Consider the following 19,382-nt stretch of genomic DNA (forward strand, 5'->3'; position numbering starts at 1 on the left):
AGTTGTTTTGTTGCTGTGTAACAGCATAACACAAATTACATTTGCATTTGACTCTATCCAAAGCATCTTAAAATGATTGGGCAGGTAGGGGTTTGGCGCCTTGCTCAAGGACACAGGCTGGGGTCACACCTGCCAAGTTCAAGCAGCAGGAACAGGAACCAGTAGGCCACCCTGCCACCAATCACTCCACGTCTATAAATCATCCAGGTGTAGACTATGAGGTGATTAAAAAGCAGGTTACTTTGGCAGCGATGTAGACTGAGAGCAGCATGTCTCTTGGACCATGCAGATACATTAGACCTGTTTTACTGTCTGCTCAATGCCAGCAAATGAATAGTTTACTTCCGCATTTTATGACTCGGATTTGTAATTAATAGACCTTAGATCAGCCTGAGAAATATGTATGAGTGTGTCTCCTGCTGACTGGGTTAAATATGAGTGGAGCCAGTCCTGCAGAGCTGTTGACCTTTGTTGATCTCATTCAAGTCTATTACATACAACAAACCTACATAAAACATTATACAGATTATGGTCTTGCATTGTTTAACAAGCCCTTTTAGCTTAAAAATCCATTGAAAACAACCATAACATTTCTTCATTTCTTCATTTAAAAATGGAAATTAAATAATCTTGCAGCAAGCCAGGGGGTGTCCAATTGGGCAACCGGCACTGCTCACAACAGTTAACCTGAATGCTGCTAGAATTTACTTAAATTTCACCACCGAACCACTTTGTTTGATAACTAAAAGAAAACAGACACCTTTTAGTAAGGTGCTGGCTTGCAGATATGCATCCTATAAAATAGAAAAAAGCCACACACATATCTCTAATGCATTTTTTTTTTCCAAGTCTAGATTTTTATCAGGTGTGCGATTTTTCTCATGTTTATTTCTGTAACCATTTATTATCTAGAACATCTCTTAGCTCTGCACTAGAACGATATCATCTGGTTTCTCTCTATCCTGATAACTGTAAAGTTAATGTGCACAATATAGCAAGTTTTCAATGAGTGCCAAAAAAACTGAAAGTTATCAGTTGGATGTAATTATAAGCCAGCCGTAATAACCGTACTAACGCTACAGTAATGCTTTTAGTTCCACTGTGGAGGACAACTAAACTCTAAAAAGAAAAAGCTGAAAACTAATGTAGTGCTTCAGAGAGGATGCCAGTGTTTTCAGATATCGGAGTCCCGGTCGTTGTGCAATGTTTTGGCTAATTCTGTCACTGCTTGCAGCAATTAGCAATTAGCTCAAATACAAAGGCTTGAGCTCCAAACCGAGTCAGTGCAGCAGGTTATAGTGAATGGCTTTGACTGAAAACTTTGCCGTTTCTCACCAAAGTTTAACTCCCCTCCGTTCTCAGCCCTGAACGTTCCTGTTTCCAATGAAAAGAAAATTACTGCACTATTCACAAGAGTTAATAATGACTATAAATACCATAATCATGACACTGCTGAAGTGATGAGGAGCTAGAATGTCTGAAACAAAAAAACATACCCGACGTGGGATCGACTATACTGTGTATATCTGTTTAACATCTTTATGAAAATAAACTGAGGTTTGTCTCATAGAAACAAATATATCTCGTTTACAAGGAGGAACGCTACGCAAGATTTAGTTAAAAGATTTAAAATCTGATGGAACTAAAAATATTACATATGTTTAAACTCCGTGCACACACGTTTTTCTTTCCTTCACATTCCAGCATTGTTCCTGATTTACAGCCCTGCTAGTTCTATATGTTTATTTATTCATAATGGATATGAGAGTATTTGTCAAACCCATACCCTTTGGCGTTGATTAAAATTATTTATAGACATTATTCATGAATATAAATTTCCTTTAGTTTTATCTCATCAAAATAATGATGTGATAGGTTGTGTAGGCTCCAGGCTACAACCTGGCTTGGCTCAGCAATGCGTTTTTGATCAGTGAATAAACGCGTGAATCCAACACCAGTGCAGCAGTTTCAGGCTGTAACTCAGAGTTACACACAGCTTGAGTCATCTGCGTCTCTCTTTGACTGCATATGTGTGTGTGTGCGTGTGTGTGTGTGTGTGTGTGTGTGTATGTGACAAGCCATTTCTGCCAGAGCAGGAGTTCAACTTGAATAACATCCGAGGCGCACAAAGGCCTGAATAAACGGCGTCACGACCAGAACCGACTCATAAAAAAATTTCAATAAATGTCATAGATCCATCAATTTCTATCAAGCGCGTCAGTAAATACCAAGTTTTCAATGGAAGGTTAACTTTATGAAAGAGAGAAGGGGTCACTTCACTTGGATGACGAGAGACTCTGGGCCAGCATAAGCAGGATATGCTCGCAGGGGCCCCGCTCGTTTGCTTTGCAGTGTTGGCACAACTGCAGATAGGCATAGAGTTCAAGTCATGACTTTCCCTGTGGAGCCATAAGGGGGATTCGGCAGTTCTTGTCTTGGATTCGGCCTCCCAGGATGGGCCGCTGAATTTGGAGGGAGGCAAATGGCTGAAGCTCTCTGCTGCATCTCCTTATCTGTATGCTGTTGGACCACCTCCTTCTCCCAGGTCTACTAAACCACTGTCTGTCCTCAGGAAAGATCAAAGTGACACATAACAAATCTGTGTTAAAGTATCACTCCTGAAACCCTTTAAAATGTAACCTTTTGTATGTAGGTCTCTCTCTCTCTTTCACACACACACACACACACACACACACACACACACACACACACACACACACACACACACATAAACACACACACACACGCACCTTCCCAGCGCTCATGCCACTTCCGCCATAAAAGCCCTGGCAGCGATCCACGTGCCCATTAGCACGCGCTAAATAACTGTTAACAATGTATTACCCAGACTCCCCTGCACCGGCACTTCTCCCCTGCCCCGCGTCCCTTCAAAGCCCACAGGTAATTATGTCAAAGGTTTTTAATAAACAGCCTATTCAGTGCGCAGTGGGTTACGCCTACCTTCTGAGTGACAAAATGTACTTTTAAAAACGACACGTGCATAAATGAGCTAAGCTCTGATTGGCTGAATTACGCCCAGAGCCGTTAAAAATCACCAGGTAAAAACGCACCTGCACGTGAGAGTATAATTTAATGCACAAACCGGAAGTCATCGTTTAAAACTGTGTTGCTACTTTTCTTGAATGTATGACAATAATATAAAAAAATAGCCTATAGACATAAATAAACAGTAGGAAACATATTAATTTGAATGTCAAAGTAAATTCGTTATTTTTCAATTAAGTTGAGTTCCTTTCTTAATTTTTCAGTATCGCACAAAACGGTGGTTTGAAGCACAATCACAGCAACACGTTAATAACTTTGCAGCAGGACTCGCTTCATGAATGGAAAAGGAGTCAGCAGTGGGCAACCTGTGATTTAAACTTGTTTGAAAAATAGCCCGTGTTAAATTTGACATACACGGACAGCCTAAATGCTGCAGGCTAATGCTTAGCTTACATCCTCTTTCCAATGGTTTTCCAGTAGTTACAGGCGCTGACAAATTGAGACACTAAACAGAACTGACGGAGTCTGTACTGTAGGTTTACACGTAAGGCCTGACTTACAGAGTCTGAAAAGAAATAAATACAAATAAAAATTGACTAAATTAAACACAGTCAAAGCCAAACAGTTTTTCCACTTACTGATGTGAACATCGCAGCCACGTTCATTAGGCTACAAAGGATTTACAGAGCATCTAAAGAGGGAAACTGCGAGCCGTGGCCTGGCCGCAGAGACAGAAAATTAGCCTATATATATTTTTAGAGGCCCAGATGAAATTATTCCACAATCCCATTGCCTGAAAATGCTTCCGGTCATCTTGGCTATAGGCCTGGAAGAAATGACTTTGTTTATAGATGTGGGAACATATCTCGGAAAGTTGCTACAGGCCAATTTGAAGTCATACCTGCGGTAAACAATAGAAACTGTAGGGATTCAATTGTATTTTCTTAATTACTATATTCTGCGGCGATGGCCTGTTGTGATCCTTCTAAAATTAATCAATGAAATAATGATATTATGAGATAATAAAGAATCTTACACAAACAGCAGATGGCATAGTAATCTTTAAGATGCACGGACCGGTGCACCTGCTAACGAATAAAAATAAGGAATAAAAAAAATGCATTTACAAAAACAAGATTTTTATTACGAAAAACCCTTTAGGCTACATATAAAGAAACACCAGAGATCGTTTGAACGAAAATGTTTTGTTCTTGGTGAAGATTGATTGAGGCTAAAAGTTCATATTATTATAATAAAACCACGTCTATTTACAGTTATTACAGTGATTAATGTGGCATGTCTAATCAGACCCAGTGTCTTGGCTGTTCTGATCCACGAACCATTTATCCAAACTATTTGTATGACATAGTTATTGTATCTCGTCAAATATTAATAATAAAATGTAATATATACGAACACAATAATAATAATAATAATAATAATAATAATAATAATAATAATAATAATAATATAAACGATAATATAAACAATCATTATTAATATTATTATTATTAATAATAATGGAAACATTAATCAGATAAAACTGTCTGTGTCTTTGCCAAAGTATTTTTTATTATTTGACATTTTGACAATGAATTGAAGAATGTCCTTAATCTTAATTTAGTTAACGAAGGTCAACACATTAATTGTAGCCTGTTTTGCGACACTAATGTTTAATTTATGGCCAGTTAATAAATCCTACTTACACCTCATCTTTCGTCGTATTTAATTGTAGTTTATAATAAATTCAGGGTATTATGTTGTTAAAAGTAGCCTATGTTAAGGTTTTGGTCTCTGATTAAGCGAGCTGTAAAACACAATTTGCTTAAATTTGATAATCAAGGAGACATAAATCGTTTAGCACGTGGTGTATTACTAAATCTAAATATGACTTTTGCTTAACTATATTTTTTGAGAGGTTGAACAGACTATAACATGAGTCTATAGCGAATGTTTTACCTCTATAAGTTATTATATATGGGCTATTTATGCCAAAATAATTCGTGCGCTTATGTTAAGCTAAAACTAAACTTAATTTCAAACGGAACATAATTTACTTAATTCTCACGGAATGACTCAGAGATGTGACATTTTGAATGCCCGCTGGAGGCGAAACGCACGGCTTTTGATCTGATGCATGTGGGCACGGACCTTCCTCTCGACATCCAATCATTTACACTGAAATCCTCGCCAATAAACCACGAAGACGTGCTGTTTATTTAACCAACAAGCCACGAGAGGCCTTGAGCTGAGCAGTGATTTTAGCGGAGGAAACATCAATGAAGCAAAAAGGAAACTTAAAAAATAGGAAAATTAAACCCTGATGTGAAAAGGCTAATGGAATATCACATAGTCTAATCAAATACAATTATTCCGGAGAGACATTGATTAGTAGCTAAAAAAAGAGGCTGCTAATTAAAAATGTTAATTGAGGTATCGGTAACTATTAATTATTGCGTATTAAGCAGTTTTGTAGTCATTTATATGTTAAACTATCAGTTTTGGAAATCCGCACACGCGCGTGCACGCACGCACGGCCTCCCTGTCTTGTTTATTTATAGCCAGGTTCTCCCCCCCACCCACCCCCCCATCACCCCCCTCCTCCATATGTTAGAGCCTACACACGCACACACACCAGCACGCATTCCCCGCGCGACCACACACTCATTTACGCGGCCTTGAAAGCGAAAATGATTATTTCCAAACGCGGACAGAGAATCCAACACAAGTCACGTCAGCGAATTGTAATTTAAATCACTTCAGTGATCCTGTTACTTCTCTTAATCAGGACTTCAGTCAGGCTTATTTATTAAATCAACAGGGTTTATTTATAACGTTTAACAGGCATTAAGCATTTGAAGGCCTATTAAACAATTAATTATTATTAAACTGTTGCCTTTAAAGACTCAACGAATATTTATATATAAGCTGCGTTTATTTATTTCAACACTGACTTCGCCTATTGGTGCTTGTGATTAACAACTATAGATTATAAACTAGTGCAACTACCGTTTTTTTTAATGCAGTTACAGCTTCTCGTGCTTCTTTATCTTTTTTTATATTGTGTTATTGCAGTGAAATCAGTCAGTTAAGGATATTGTCACCAATATTGTCATTGCATGAACTCCTACTGCAATGAAACCTACCTAATGATTTTATTTAGTTTATTAATTACAGCTTTGTTATAATGTCAATATGCAAAGTTTTCATTGTGTAAACTGTCACTGTAACTGATTGCTCAATTACATTGGACGTGTCTCTCTCACACACACATTTCAGAATTCAGATTTTTTTTTTTAAAGTTATCTTTCGATGTGCACAAAAAAGATAAAATAAACAAAAACGTAACATATATTTTCTTACTATATGGGCCAGTGAACATATATATATACCAGCAGCCTTGGCACATTTATTTTTGCCGCTCATAATGATTATCACGTGCACAAATACATTTTGAGGCATTTCCTTTGTGAAACACGTTGAGGCTCTAATAAATACTTATTTTCAGGATGAGCATAAGTGGCTACAGTGCAGGAGGTACTAATGGCCAGATATGCAAAGCATGTCGGGCCGGTGTGTGAAAATGCGCGCAATGCACCAGAGAGACGCTCCTCGCGCTCCTTCGCCTGAAGACATGATTCATTCACCAGCTCTACTTTTACCACATAAGGCGGCACGAGCGGCCCCCACAGCGGGCGGGACCGGGGAAAGGTTCCGGGGGGCTGTGATTACTCGTGATTGGTTGCTCTGTGTCGTGATTGACAGATCCCCTTCTCCGGCTCTCCTCTAAGCTCCGGTTGTTGACACCCTCCAAAAGTCCGCACGGCGCTCACGGATAACGGAGACATTATCACAGCTCGTCCCGGCTCACCCCGTTTCCTCCGCTCGAGGAGGGAGAAACCGTCCCACCGGCCAGCACAGGACAATCATCGTGGATTGACTTATTTTGCTACTGCTTACGTTTTGAACTTTTTCTTGCTCCTTGCAAGCTCGTGACGCCGTCTTCTTCCTCTCGCTCCTCTCTCCCCGAGCACGAGAGAAATGGCAGAGAAGCGGCGGTCCCCGTGCGCGCTGAGCGTCAAGGCGCACGCATTCTCGGTAGAAGCGTTGATCGGGGCGGAAAAAAGACGCAGGACGGCCGGAGAGGATGCTGAGTCCCCCGGCTACGAGGACGGAACTGATGTCTCTGATCTAACCGGGAGCCCGGGCCCGCGGGCCGACAGAGCGAGCACCAGCGACCGAGGCAGCGAGGCGGAATGTGCCAGTGACGGATCACGTAAGTAAATAACAACAAAGCAAGGCAAAACAACAACAATAACAATATTATTATTATCATGAATAATAACTCACTTTACCTGCACACAATTGCTGATATCACTACTCACTAATAGTGGAAATAAATATCAAATGTTCATATTATATCTAACCATACACTCTTATTTAAGCTGTAGATCTGTTTTTACTGACATACAGTAAACAATTCTGTCTCCCGGCTAGCCTATACTGCATGCACATTTGATAGCCTATAACTATATTTTAAGGGAAATATTTAAACTTTATCATAGCTTCTCGCTGACATGACTTTTCCATAGTTCTTTCTCTCAGCATTATGCGTGCTCTCCTGCATGCTGCTCATTAAAAGCCAATAATAAGAAGGAAAAGATTATAAACCAAAACAATGATCGGCTTTGGTCAGAGCCACGCAGTGGAAATGTGATATCATATCAAGGCCCTGGTCTAGTAAATATGAGTGGTGTGAGTGTGACTAATGTGCGACGCTTTATGAGTTGTGTTGCAATCATAAACACGCCAATTAGCAGCGTATAAAGACAGGGAAGCTGCCACGGCAAGGATGCTGCGAGGTCTGCAGAAAGCATGAACCGACTGGCCCTGACAAATTAGGATTTAAATCTGCTACAGGTTTCAAACGCACTTGGCTGAGGATTTGTCTTTGTGTTAGTCTGGCTTGTTAGGTCCATGTCTAATGTCCATAAATTTCCACCACTTGGCGAGGCCTGTGTTGAATGGCGCAAATAACAACAGCGGTGAGACACATAAACACACTCTAAACATATCCTCTATTAAAAAACAGTAAAAAGTCAAGTAGTCCATACAGAAAATAATTATACATTTCCTATTAGGACTTGAATTGGTGATAATATAGAAAACTTGCCATATTTCTACTCTATCATGCTATATTCAGTAATGAGTGATCTTATTTAAAGGTAGGCCTATATAACTATAATATTCTTACAGATTCCGAGCTTTCATTGTACCAGTATGTGGGGTTAATTAATGTAATCATAGGGCTACTTAAAGGCATGTTTATCTCCTTGAAATAACAGCTATAAAAGAACTTGTACCATGTAGTAAAATTCGTGTCCTTTTTGTGGGCTGCTGAAGCTTTTTTTCATCATTGCAACAGGACAGTTGCAATAATCTTCTTAATAATAAGTCATTTTATATTACTGTATGTCATATTTTAAATGGTGGTGTTTAAAGCCTGTTTTATACAGTATGGCCTTGGCTTTGCAGCACATGTGATGTAACAGGGAGTTCGTCCTGCTGTGTTTGTGTGCTTTTAAAATATACTGTATTCATAATTTAGTGTTTTCTGACTCATAAAACACAAATGTCTTGAGGTGTAACAAGTTGTTGCCATGACTCGTCTTTTATGGATGTTTCATCATTAAAAAAAAAAAAAAAAAGCAAAAAAAACACGTCAACCTTGCTTCTTTCCGGTGCAGCAGAGAGCGAGGACGCGCTGTTAGAGAGCCCGCAGCCCGCAGCTCTGTGCACGGCGTCGGTAACCGGTTCCGGAGAGGAGACCCGCGTGGACCTGCAAGGATCAGACCTGTGGAAACGGTTCCACGAGATCGGCACAGAAATGATCATCACCAAGGCTGGAAGGTAGGGGCAGAGTTCAGATGGGAATGGATAATGCTGGAGGAGGGTAAGGAGGGGGGGGAGAAAATATGAGATCACTGGAGACATTAGTTTAGAATAAAAATATTAATATTTCTAAAATATGAATAATTAAATTAGATGGTACATTAGCTATAAAAACAACACACTGTATTAGATAATTATAGGCTTACTTGGCTGAATCAAAACTTACTGAAATATAGAAACATAATTTATTTTCTTTCGTATTTTTATTATTATTATTATATTTATTATTATTATTATTATAAAGTGCTGTAAATCAGTGTGGCCTGTGGTTTAGCTGAAATCTCCAATGCAGATGATTTATTTGGTTTTCCTGTCAGGCGGATGTTCCCCGCTATGCGTGTGAAGATTACGGGCTTGGACCCACATCAGCAGTATTATATTGCCATGGATATAATCCCCGTGGACAACAAACGATACAGGTAAGAAGCATATCAGTAGTAAAAGAGGCCACAGAAAGCTTATTATCATTTTTATGAGTTTTACAATGACAATCACAGGCCTGCAGAACTGTGGTAGGAGTATTAAAGTGATATAGAAAATAAAAATATCTTCTAGTATATCAGTGGCCTATAACCTCACACGCATGCCCTATAGAAACAGGAATATTGCAGTAATTTTCGTCAGCATGTAGTCTTAATTTAGACTCCATTTTTGTGTCTGGTACAACCCAAGATTTTTCAATTGTGCAATCCCAGTTCGGTCCCCACAAATGGCGCTTGGCACCGGTGTTTTGTCACGGCGGTTTTGCCGTCCCTTTTGGAAAAGGCCTTTTGGATGCCTAACCTCTCCACCCTAGAAGGTCAAACCAACAAATGTCGTTATAATGCGGAGGAAAACAGCGTGTTATTGCAAAAGCGTCAATGCAGCCAAGTCTTCGCATGCTATACACTGCAGGTCTATCATTTCAAAAAACTTTCAAAAGCCGTTTCTATGCGAGTACATTTTTAGCGGCATGGTGGAGTGATGAGTGATATCACTGAGGACGTGTTAGTCGTTCAGTCTGACATGATTTTGCGCACGTACAGTAGTTTTACAGACTTTGGTGCACACAGTTCAGAGCTGCGGGCAACGAGTGAATGAAGGAGAGTCTGCAGGATTTTTTTTTTTTTAATTCAAACAAACGTTTCACAGCAGGTGATGAATACACCTTTAACCAGATGAGGAACTAATTAGTTGCTGTGTTTCTGGCTGAGGACTATCAGACGCATAGGATTTCTATTCTAAATCTTTTTCAGAAATGGCATATTCCCCTTCAGGTGTTAAAAATAGACTATTTACTTTAAAGTCGACACTTAACTTGGCGCATGGGTAATATTTTCATGTAAATTGTAGCACAGAAGAGAATATGTGCTTGGAAAAAAATCTGTTTGATCCATTATATCTGTAAATATAAATATATATATATATATATTATCCATGTTTTCTTTAGAACCAGCTCAAATTTGAAAAGGTAATCTGGAATCAGATGTGGGTCAATCAGATTGCTTTTTTTAGTCGAATAGTAATCACAATTTTGATTGAATGATTTTTATTCCCGTGTCTGGTACAGTATGCGCTCTCTCCAGTTTTAAAACAGGCCTTTTCATGAATTTCTTCAGATCACTGCTGATGTTTGGCACCGACAGTGACAAAAACAATAAAGTTGGTTTTTCTTACCACGCCATCTAGCATATGTTATAGGCTACAAAGTCAATTGGGTGTATAAAAAAGCAAACTTGTGACATTGTGCTCACTCACCACTGAACTGTGTGTGATTCGTGAAGGTACGTGTACCACAGCTCCAAATGGATGGTTGCGGGGAACGCGGACTCCCCAGTGCCGCCCAGGGTGTACATCCACCCGGACTCCCCGGCCTCAGGAGAGACGTGGATGCGTCAGGTGGTCAGCTTCGACAAACTCAAACTGACCAATAACGAGCTGGACGACCAGGGACATGTAAGTACCACGACGAGGACTGGCTGGATATGATATTACTACCACTTATGTCCGTGATACTCTTTTAGTGGCATTTTATCTCCATTAAAATATTCATATTTAGACTTTATATATATATATATGGGTTTTTTGTCATGATAATTCTATCTTTTAAAAACCTTTATAAACTAAAAAATAAATAAATAAAAACATACCAGCCTTTAAATACAATTTAAAAGCCTGCCACTGCATTCTTTCTGCAGCATTTTCTTATATTATAAGAATATAAATAATAATAATCACATATAATAATGACAAAATTAAGTTAGAACAATTGATAAATTATATTGGCAAGTCTGACATTACTGCAAGTGAGAAATGTTTTCTTGTATGCGTGTGTGTGTGTGTGTGTGTGTGTGTGTGTGTGTGTGTAGGTGCAGGTGCATGTATTTATTTGTGTGACCATATGTGTGCACGTTCACCTCATGTTTTAGAAATGTAAATAACACAAATTCGATGTTATGTCCTTTAAGCCTCAAACTACAAATTTCTCTCCCTTTTTTTCAGATTATTCTGCACTCCATGCATAAGTACCAGCCGCGGGTCCATGTGATCCGTAAGGAGTGTGGAGAGGAGTTATCCCCAGTAAGAGCCATCCCTGCCGGGGAAGGCACCCGGACCTTCTCCTTCCCTGAGACTGTGTTCACCACCGTCACAGCATATCAGAACCAACAGGTAGCATAGCTGACCTCCACATAACCACATTTCCTCTTAAAAACCAACACCGCTGGCTGAACCAAATATACAAAAATAGCCACAGTGGCCAAGAAACCCACATGTTTCCAGTCTGCAAGTGCTACACTGACTGCCCTGTTGCTGAAAGATATTGTTGTTTGTTTTGTAGTTTGTTTATAGTTACATGCCTGCGATGACTGATAAGGATTTTAAATAAATTTCTGCAGGCCACACCGGTTTATGAGCTCTTCAGCTACTATGAGATACTGAATAGTGAAATAAGAAACTATTTTAACTCCTGTACCAAGAATTTTATGTCTGGGATCTTGGTCTGAGGAAAAGCTTACTGGACTGATTGTTCAGAACTGAGTACAATACATGTCTTGTTTAAGGGTGCTTCTCAAGTTCGTTTTTTAAGTACTTGTACATCGCTTGAATGTCCTATATTATCTATACTTTTTTTTCCCACCAAATTTCAAAGCAATGTCTTTCAGTGCTGGGTTTTCTGGATTTTTTTACACTGAAACGGTCATTGTGAGCTTTGAAGTAGGAAGTCAGCTCAGTCGGCTGGGCCGCAGCACATGATGGCTGATGTCAGAACATGATGGCGATGCCTATAAAAGTCCTTTTGGATACGGGTCACAGAGCTGGGCCTTAAACGCCACCCACAGCTTGGGCAGCCCCACAGACCTTTTACCAACATGCATACACACACACACACATACACAAAATCATACGTACAGTATGTGCAAGAAAAAACATGTATGCATTCCCAATATATTACATGCATACAAACATCACAATTTGAGCTAATAGTGCACATAAATGTATTTATTTATAGACCTGATGTAAGGATTACAGAGAAAGAAAATTATTTTGGCTGGCATACAGTATGTTATCATGCATTTAATAACAACTGAACTTTTGGAAATAATTTGAGTCTTATTTTGCTTTTCAGATAACAAGGCTGAAAATTGACAGAAACCCATTTGCCAAAGGCTTCAGGGACTCTGGCAGAAACCGGTGAGTTCATTTCAACGAGAGATTTTCACATTATCTAGTGCTTTAGGGGTAATGTAGATTGCTTGACTGCATTATATTCTGGCTTGGTTGTGGTTTTTGTCACGGCTATTTCAGTCAGATTTTATGGGGAGCAAAGCTATGTATTTATTTATTTTTTTCTAATGGAAAATGTGCAACAGCCTCCCTATTAAATCTGCCTTAAATGCCAGGAAAGAAATTGACTTAACTGAACAGACGTGGCACATATTATTTCACTTTCATTCCTATTAATCAACGATGCATTTTCATTAAATGTGCTAACTTTAAAGGCACATTAATTTCTTCAATTGCATAGTGACAGCCATAAGCTCTGAGAGGGAAAAATCTAACCTCGGCTGCAAACCCAAATGGAGCGTCAGATTCCAGCCAACCTCGGGAACATAAACATCAACAGCAAAATAATAAAAGTCAAGAGTGTCCTGAAGAAAATCTGTATAAACACATTTCTAAACATATATAAACACAGCATTAAAACAACACAGCAGTAAAACTCCAACAGTCTCCAAACAGCCACTCCCCTGAGGCCTCACAGAAATCATTAGAGAGGAGGGGAGAGAAAGGGGGAGAGCAGGAGAAAGAACGTGTGAGACAGAAAATTTGAGAGGGAGTAAGGTAAAGGAAGGCAAAACTGGATAACCGAGGGACCCTGACAGCTGACCCTATAAAAGTTAAACTCAGGAAGGCTGAAAAAAACTCCCTTTAAATATTACAGGAAGAGTTAAGCAGTTTGCTAAATAAACTTCTGCTCTGATAGGCTGCTTTGGAGCGCACAGAACCGCTCCGGGCAGCTTGTCTAAATTATCACCGTGGCTACAACCCTGCGGGGGGGGGGGGGGACTTTTATCCTCACGCTAACGAGGGGTAACAGAGGACTTGCATTACCCCGCCACAGCAACCCTCTGCCCCACCTAGAGGAGGAGGGAGACGCAGATTGGGGGGAAGGGGAGTCCCACCTCATAAATCCTTGCTGCGGCTTCCTGCTCCTTCGTCCTGATTCGCCCGTAAAAGCCGTGTGAAAGCAATTACCTCCGAGCACCCGGCTGGCAACAGCCAATCGCAACGTGGCGTTTATGCCCCTCATTACCTGTGGTCTCCATGGAGACGGTAAGAGAGGCCCCACGGGCGACTAAGATGGCCGCCAGGTGGTTGCCGTAATGTACGACCCTGTGAGGCATGCTGGGAGTGAGAGGGGCTGCAGCTGCATCAATGACTACAGAAAGTGCAGGACTAGGACGCTCTGCTTCAAGTGATTTTGTGATGATTTGTCTGTAACACTGATGTATGCGTGTTAATGTGTAATTTTGTGTGTGCTTTACAGGATGGGTCTGGAGGCTTTGGTTGAGTCTTACGCATTCTGGCGTCCATCTCTGCGAACACTCACATTTGAGGACATACCTGGCATGGCTAAGCAAGGTACCGTAGAGCTAGCGAACAGAACGAGTTCTAAATACTGATAATATGTCAACAACTTGTTCTTTGTCCTCAAAAAAAAAAAAGGCTGTTTGTGATTGCCTTTCAAAACTCTGATGTGTTGCCTCGATCGGCAAGATGATATCGTTTGTCAGTGCCATCCAAAACACATATGACAATTCCAAAAATGATTCATATTGCCATTTTCTGATCTGCCATCACTATTCTTAAGGTATGGTTAGGTTTAATTAAGCACAGAAACTACTTGGTAAAGGGTAGGGAATGATTGTGGTCATAGTTACAAAAAACAATGTCAATTGTTGGTAGTAAATTTAACATCTGTATACCACACCACTTAGAACTAATTGCAATAATTTTTACGTAAGGTAACATGAGGCCAGGGATTGTTGTGGCCCTAAAAACTGATTTAGTGACTGAATGAATCATTAATAGCAGAAACACTGAATTTTCTAATGACGTTCACAAAGAAACAGCATTTAATGTGAATCGGTCACGCTGGAATCAGAGCCAAAACTTGATGCATCCCCAGTCGTTTGAAGCATTTGAACAAATGTTCAATGTTGTCGATGTTCTCATGAGGACTGTCTTAAATAAGCGGACGTGGGTTTAACTTCTCTGTTTTTCTGGCTTTGCTTCTGTAGGAGTCCCAGGAGCTCATGGAGGGCTTGGAGCATCGTCTCACCTGCTCTCAACATCCCCGTGCTCCTCGCCTTTCCAGGTTTGCCCTCTCAGCCCGCCTGACTACACCTGCAGCCGACCCACACACCCCCTCCATCGTTACAGCAACCCCCCGGAGCCGTTCCCCCCTCCCAGAGGTCCATCAGCGTACGAGGGTGAAGGATTCTGTTCCCTGCCTCTCCCTGCTTCTCAACTTGGTTATCTATCCAACCCCACCCCGCAGGGTTACGCTGGTCTTCGCCTCCACACACCGCCCTACAGTCTGTACGGTTACACGTTTCCTCCTTCACCACGCCTCGCTGCCAGCCCAGATAAAATGGCCGCCGCTGCCACTGCCAATCATCAGAGTCCCTTCCTTGGCTCGTCTCCCAGTGGGACGCTAACGGACAGTCTGGGTGTGCTCAGTGGAGGACAGCAGGGCTTCTTGTTTGATTCTCGGACTTTAGGACTGGCAGGTAGCCAGCCGGGAGGTGGGGCCTCACAGGTCACTGCCCACATGGGCTGAATTTGACTCCGGACATCTATGGTTGTCACGAAGACAAAATGACACTCTGGAATGGGTGTAAGTTGCCTTTGGTTCAGAACGTTCTACGAATAAATCATCAATGTGCTGAACAAGCATCGAGCTGAACTGGACAAACAGAGAAGAGTGACAGATCAAGCCATTGTTTCTGTGAGCATAAAGAGCTTGCCAAAGCTCCTTTAACTGAGGGGAATATTTTACCAAGTTCTTATCTTCCAAGTATGGTCTCTAGCATGTGCAACTACAGTGGTCACTAATGGGAGAGACTTCCAGCGGTTTCGGATAAGGAGTTTTTAACGGTGTAACCCAGTGACTGAACTGGAACTGATTATGGATCGGGCAGAAACTGGGCTGGCCCAGATACTCAAAGCAAGCACTTCAACCCCTGGCAGGAGTCTCTCTCCTCCTCAAGCAGCAACTACGATACCCACACAGCATTCTACATTTGGCCTGCTTTGGAAGGAGTTACTGAACACTACTTTTAAACTTGTTTTTAAGGGATATATTGACTAAATTCTTTTTTGTCAATTAAATTCTTTCTCATTACATGCCTGGTGGTGTTCTCCATCAAGTTTTTTGAAATAAACATGTAGCTAGAGTCCACATTGTAACATGCGCAACAGGCAGGACCTTTTCACCACTCAAACTTTTGAAAAAAAAAACCTTTTACACATTCGTCACCAGGGGCTTGTTGCATATTAACCTGATGACATCACGGCCATGCAAGATATCCCGGTGACAGTTATGGACTGATGAGGTTAAAGCTGTGGGAGAGTGATGAATGATTGACTGATCTACATATTCTTCGTCTGGTTTGACAGATGTATACTTGATGCAGCTGTTTGGATGTCAGGCTGAATTACATCTTTCCTTGTGTAACAGAGACGTAACTGCACATGATGACTCTGTATATAGCGGGGGAATGGGGGGCAGGAGGAGAGACGTGTATATAAAGGGCTGTGTGACCCTTCGCACTTAAAAACCCCAATGCACCTGCTTCTGCTCTTTAGACTGGGTCAGGTAGGCAACAGCCAAACCCTGAACTTGACCGAAAAGCTTTTCTTTGCAAACACGCGCTATATCAGCACGCCTCTTTGGCCGAGGACATTAACATGTTCTGTGACTTTTTTGAGCAAAATAAAATATATCTATTCATGCCACAATGTTTATATGTCATCGATATCTTACTAATTTAACTGATTTTGGATGATTCAGTAATGCAGTTGTGAGTGTACATGTGTGTGAGCGTTTTCTTTACACTTTTTTTTAAAAACAAAAGTCAATACAATGCTTACAATATATTTCCCTGTGAAAGAAAAGAATGGAGGACTGTATGCTTATGTATTCACATTCTCATGTAAGTGGTGCTGTGTATGTTTCAAGTGTGTGTGTCTGGTGTGTGATAAAGCAGTCAAAGGCTGGGGTTGTTTCACAGGCTTTAGATGCCAGAGAAATGAAAAATACCACAGGAGACAGGGAGAGAGAACTCCTCATAGGCTCACATACACACAGACACACGCACACATACACAAACAAATAACACATTCACATTGTCTTTATGGTGTAATGGCTATGTAACTAATACCCACAAGTCTGTTGGATTGACTGCTCACATGAGACAGGGTGTGCGGCGATTGTGGATGTGGGTGTGAAGGTGCGGATATGTGTGTGAGTGTGCACAACAGGTGGCTGAGATGTCAGCGAGTGTGTGACCTCACAGTCTTAAAGTTCATGTAGATCCCCGAGAACTGACCCCCTCCTCCAAAGTCATACTAGTCTGCTGAAAGCATAAGCCAAGATTTAAGAAAAAGCTGCTCGCTGTCACTGTAGCTTTGTAATTTTGACCCATTTTAACACCTGAACAAGCAGACCAACCAAAACCTCCAAAAAACCAAGACAAATGACAGAGAACCCTTTGGATTAGTTACAAGTATTTCTTCTGTGCCTCATACCTCAAATAAATTTTAAAATCAAAACAAGACACATACTGCATACTGCAGCTATTATAATACTTAGAAGTAAAGAGGCTTTGTCAGTAGCAAAGCTAGAAAAACAAATGAAGTGTAACAGAAGACAACTTTAACAGCTGAAAACATGAAACTTGGATCCAGCTTCATGCTTATCTTTACATCATGACTAAGCAGTAAAAAACTCTTTCAAAACTACAACTGGAATGGTGACTACATCTGAAAGAGGACTCTGATCACCCGTGATGCATGACATGCATCTTTATATATACTGAAGATTACAGATTATATATCAGCACAGGTTGGAGGTGGAAAGTAGATCTGTAGAACTAGTTTTGCAGCTTTTAACTGATTTACTAGCTTTGCTGATTTTTCACCTTTCCTAGTTCTCATCCCAAAGGTTCCTGACTCTCATGCTGTCACCCATTTCCTCCTCAGCTCCTCTGTCCCCCCTCTCAGTTGTCTCCTGTCAGTCTGAAGGTGAGAGGTGCTGACGAGAGGAGCACATGTTAGGGGGAGAGGAGGCGAGAGAGGACGGATGGGGGGAGGAGAGCTTATTTTAGAACGCAGGAATGATTGGCTTGTTGTTTCTGAGTGACAGGGGACGGGACCCCTGCCTGGTGCATCCGTACCACACACACACACGCACACACAGAAACACATATGCAGCAAAGACAGACAGAAATGCACGCATTCATCTGGTTATGCACAGCGTTCGCCGAGACACAAATTCATTAATGCAGATAAAAACATAAAAACAATTTTCCTCATGCATAATTCCATCTGGAAAGAGGACAAAAATGACAATAACCTCGAACAAAACTACTCATTTATATGTAATCTCCTTTTCCCTGTCAGTTCCTTTAATAGAATAACACTGGTGGAGGTTTTGATTTGGAGAGGAGGCAATTTTACAAATCAAGTGACTAAACAAGCTTCAAACTGCAGAACTTCTCAGACACACACTTGCACCACACACACACTCATTTATTGACACAGACACACTCCTGCGTGGTGTCAGTGGTCCGGTGATTCTCGGCTGAGGTGGGGACATTACCACTTGACCAGGTGCCGACGTGACAGATCTGTCACGCTATCTGCCTGGAGGAGGAGGAGGACAAGAGGGGAGGACAGAAGGAGGAGGAGGAAGGGGGGTGGAGGGCAGCAGTGAGCAGGAGTAGTGTGTATGTGGGTATAACATAAGTCACTTTCAGGGACACACGCCAGACTTAGGACCAGTTAACTGGGGACAGCTTGTGCAATTGGGGACAAAATCTGTGTCCCCAATTAGTAAAATGCTGATTTTTTAGGTTAGTGGTTAAGGTTAGGGTTAGGTTTAGGCAAGTAGTGGGTATGGTTAGGATTAGGGTAAGTCTCCAGGAAATGAATGTAAGTCTATGTAAATACCTCAACAGCAAATCCCAATAAGAGTTGCAAACAGCAGGAAATGCAAGAAGTACTCAAAAACCACAACAGGCAAAGTGACAAGCAGGTCACATGCGATTCATCCTAACCAGCATTGACACATGGATGTTATCGTTAAGTCAGTGATACTGATTTCTTTATCTCAATTCAGAGAACGTCAGGGAGAGCAGGAAGGAATATTTTTGCAAAGGGGGAGCTGAGGTATTCTTGGGGGATGTTTGTGTATGTCTGTTTTTAATGGTAGTTAAGTCCTACATTCAAATGCACATTTTCACAATTTCATCGTTAGACCTCAGGGTTTTCCTGTTTTTTCACAGTGCTGTCAAGTCTATTATCCTCAGTTTTACGCACATGACTACATACAAATTTGTGTATTGGGCTCTGAGCACTTCCAAAACACGGGTGACCTATGCTCAACACTGTACCTGAACGCCTCCTGTGTAGACACACAGGGAAACTATGCTGAGTCTCTACTGCGGTTTGCTGTCATTTATGGTCACACTGTCCTCTCCTCTGCTCTAGTTGTGTGTTTGTGTCGGTGTTTGTGCTTAGCTTAGCTAAATTTGTTAAAATTAAAAACAGCTCCTCCTCTCAACTGGCATCAGAGGGAGGAGGAGGGGGACAGGATGAAGATACTGACTGATGTCTGTGTTCTTCATTCTTTCTAAACTTCACACAGTATTTTAATG

At 41.0% G+C, this 19,382-nt stretch overlaps 2 protein-coding genes across 5 annotated transcripts in view; one reads left to right on the forward strand and one right to left on the reverse strand.

The window, feature by feature from the left end:
• The window catches only part of LOC121882450 (hormonally up-regulated neu tumor-associated kinase homolog A), a 122,617-nt gene that overhangs the window by 36,948 nt on the left and 66,287 nt on the right, over positions 1–19,382 (reverse strand). The gene's annotated exons all lie outside the window — the stretch shown is intronic.
• Positions 5,618–18,364, forward strand: tbx18 (T-box transcription factor 18). Its single transcript, XM_042390723.1, has 8 exons — positions 5,618–7,282; positions 8,754–8,916; positions 9,276–9,377; positions 10,722–10,893; positions 11,440–11,607; positions 12,566–12,630; positions 13,988–14,082; positions 14,742–18,364. Exons 1-8 carry the CDS (start codon positions 7,048–7,050, stop codon positions 15,281–15,283), a joined length of 1,542 nt encoding a protein of 513 aa, XP_042246657.1. The 5' UTR covers positions 5,618–7,047; the 3' UTR covers positions 15,284–18,364.

Source organism: Thunnus maccoyii, chromosome 17 (assembly GCF_910596095.1).
Source record: "Thunnus maccoyii chromosome 17, fThuMac1.1, whole genome shotgun sequence".
Taxonomy (NCBI): Eukaryota; Metazoa; Chordata; class Actinopteri; order Scombriformes; family Scombridae; genus Thunnus; species Thunnus maccoyii.

Bases quoted from the DNA above. Each gene is read 5' to 3' on its own strand.
- tbx18 (XM_042390723.1), top strand. From the start codon at position 7,048: ATGGCAGAGAAGCGGCGGTCCCCGTGCGCGCTGAGCGTCAAGGCGCAC. The intron at 7,283-8,753 runs GTAAGTAAATAA...TTTCCGGTGCAG, and splicing joins ATGTGCCAGTGACGGATCAC to CAGAGAGCGAGGACGCGCTG. The intron at 14,083-14,741 runs GTACCGTAGAGC...TTGCTTCTGTAG, and splicing joins ACCTGGCATGGCTAAGCAAG to GAGTCCCAGGAGCTCATGGA.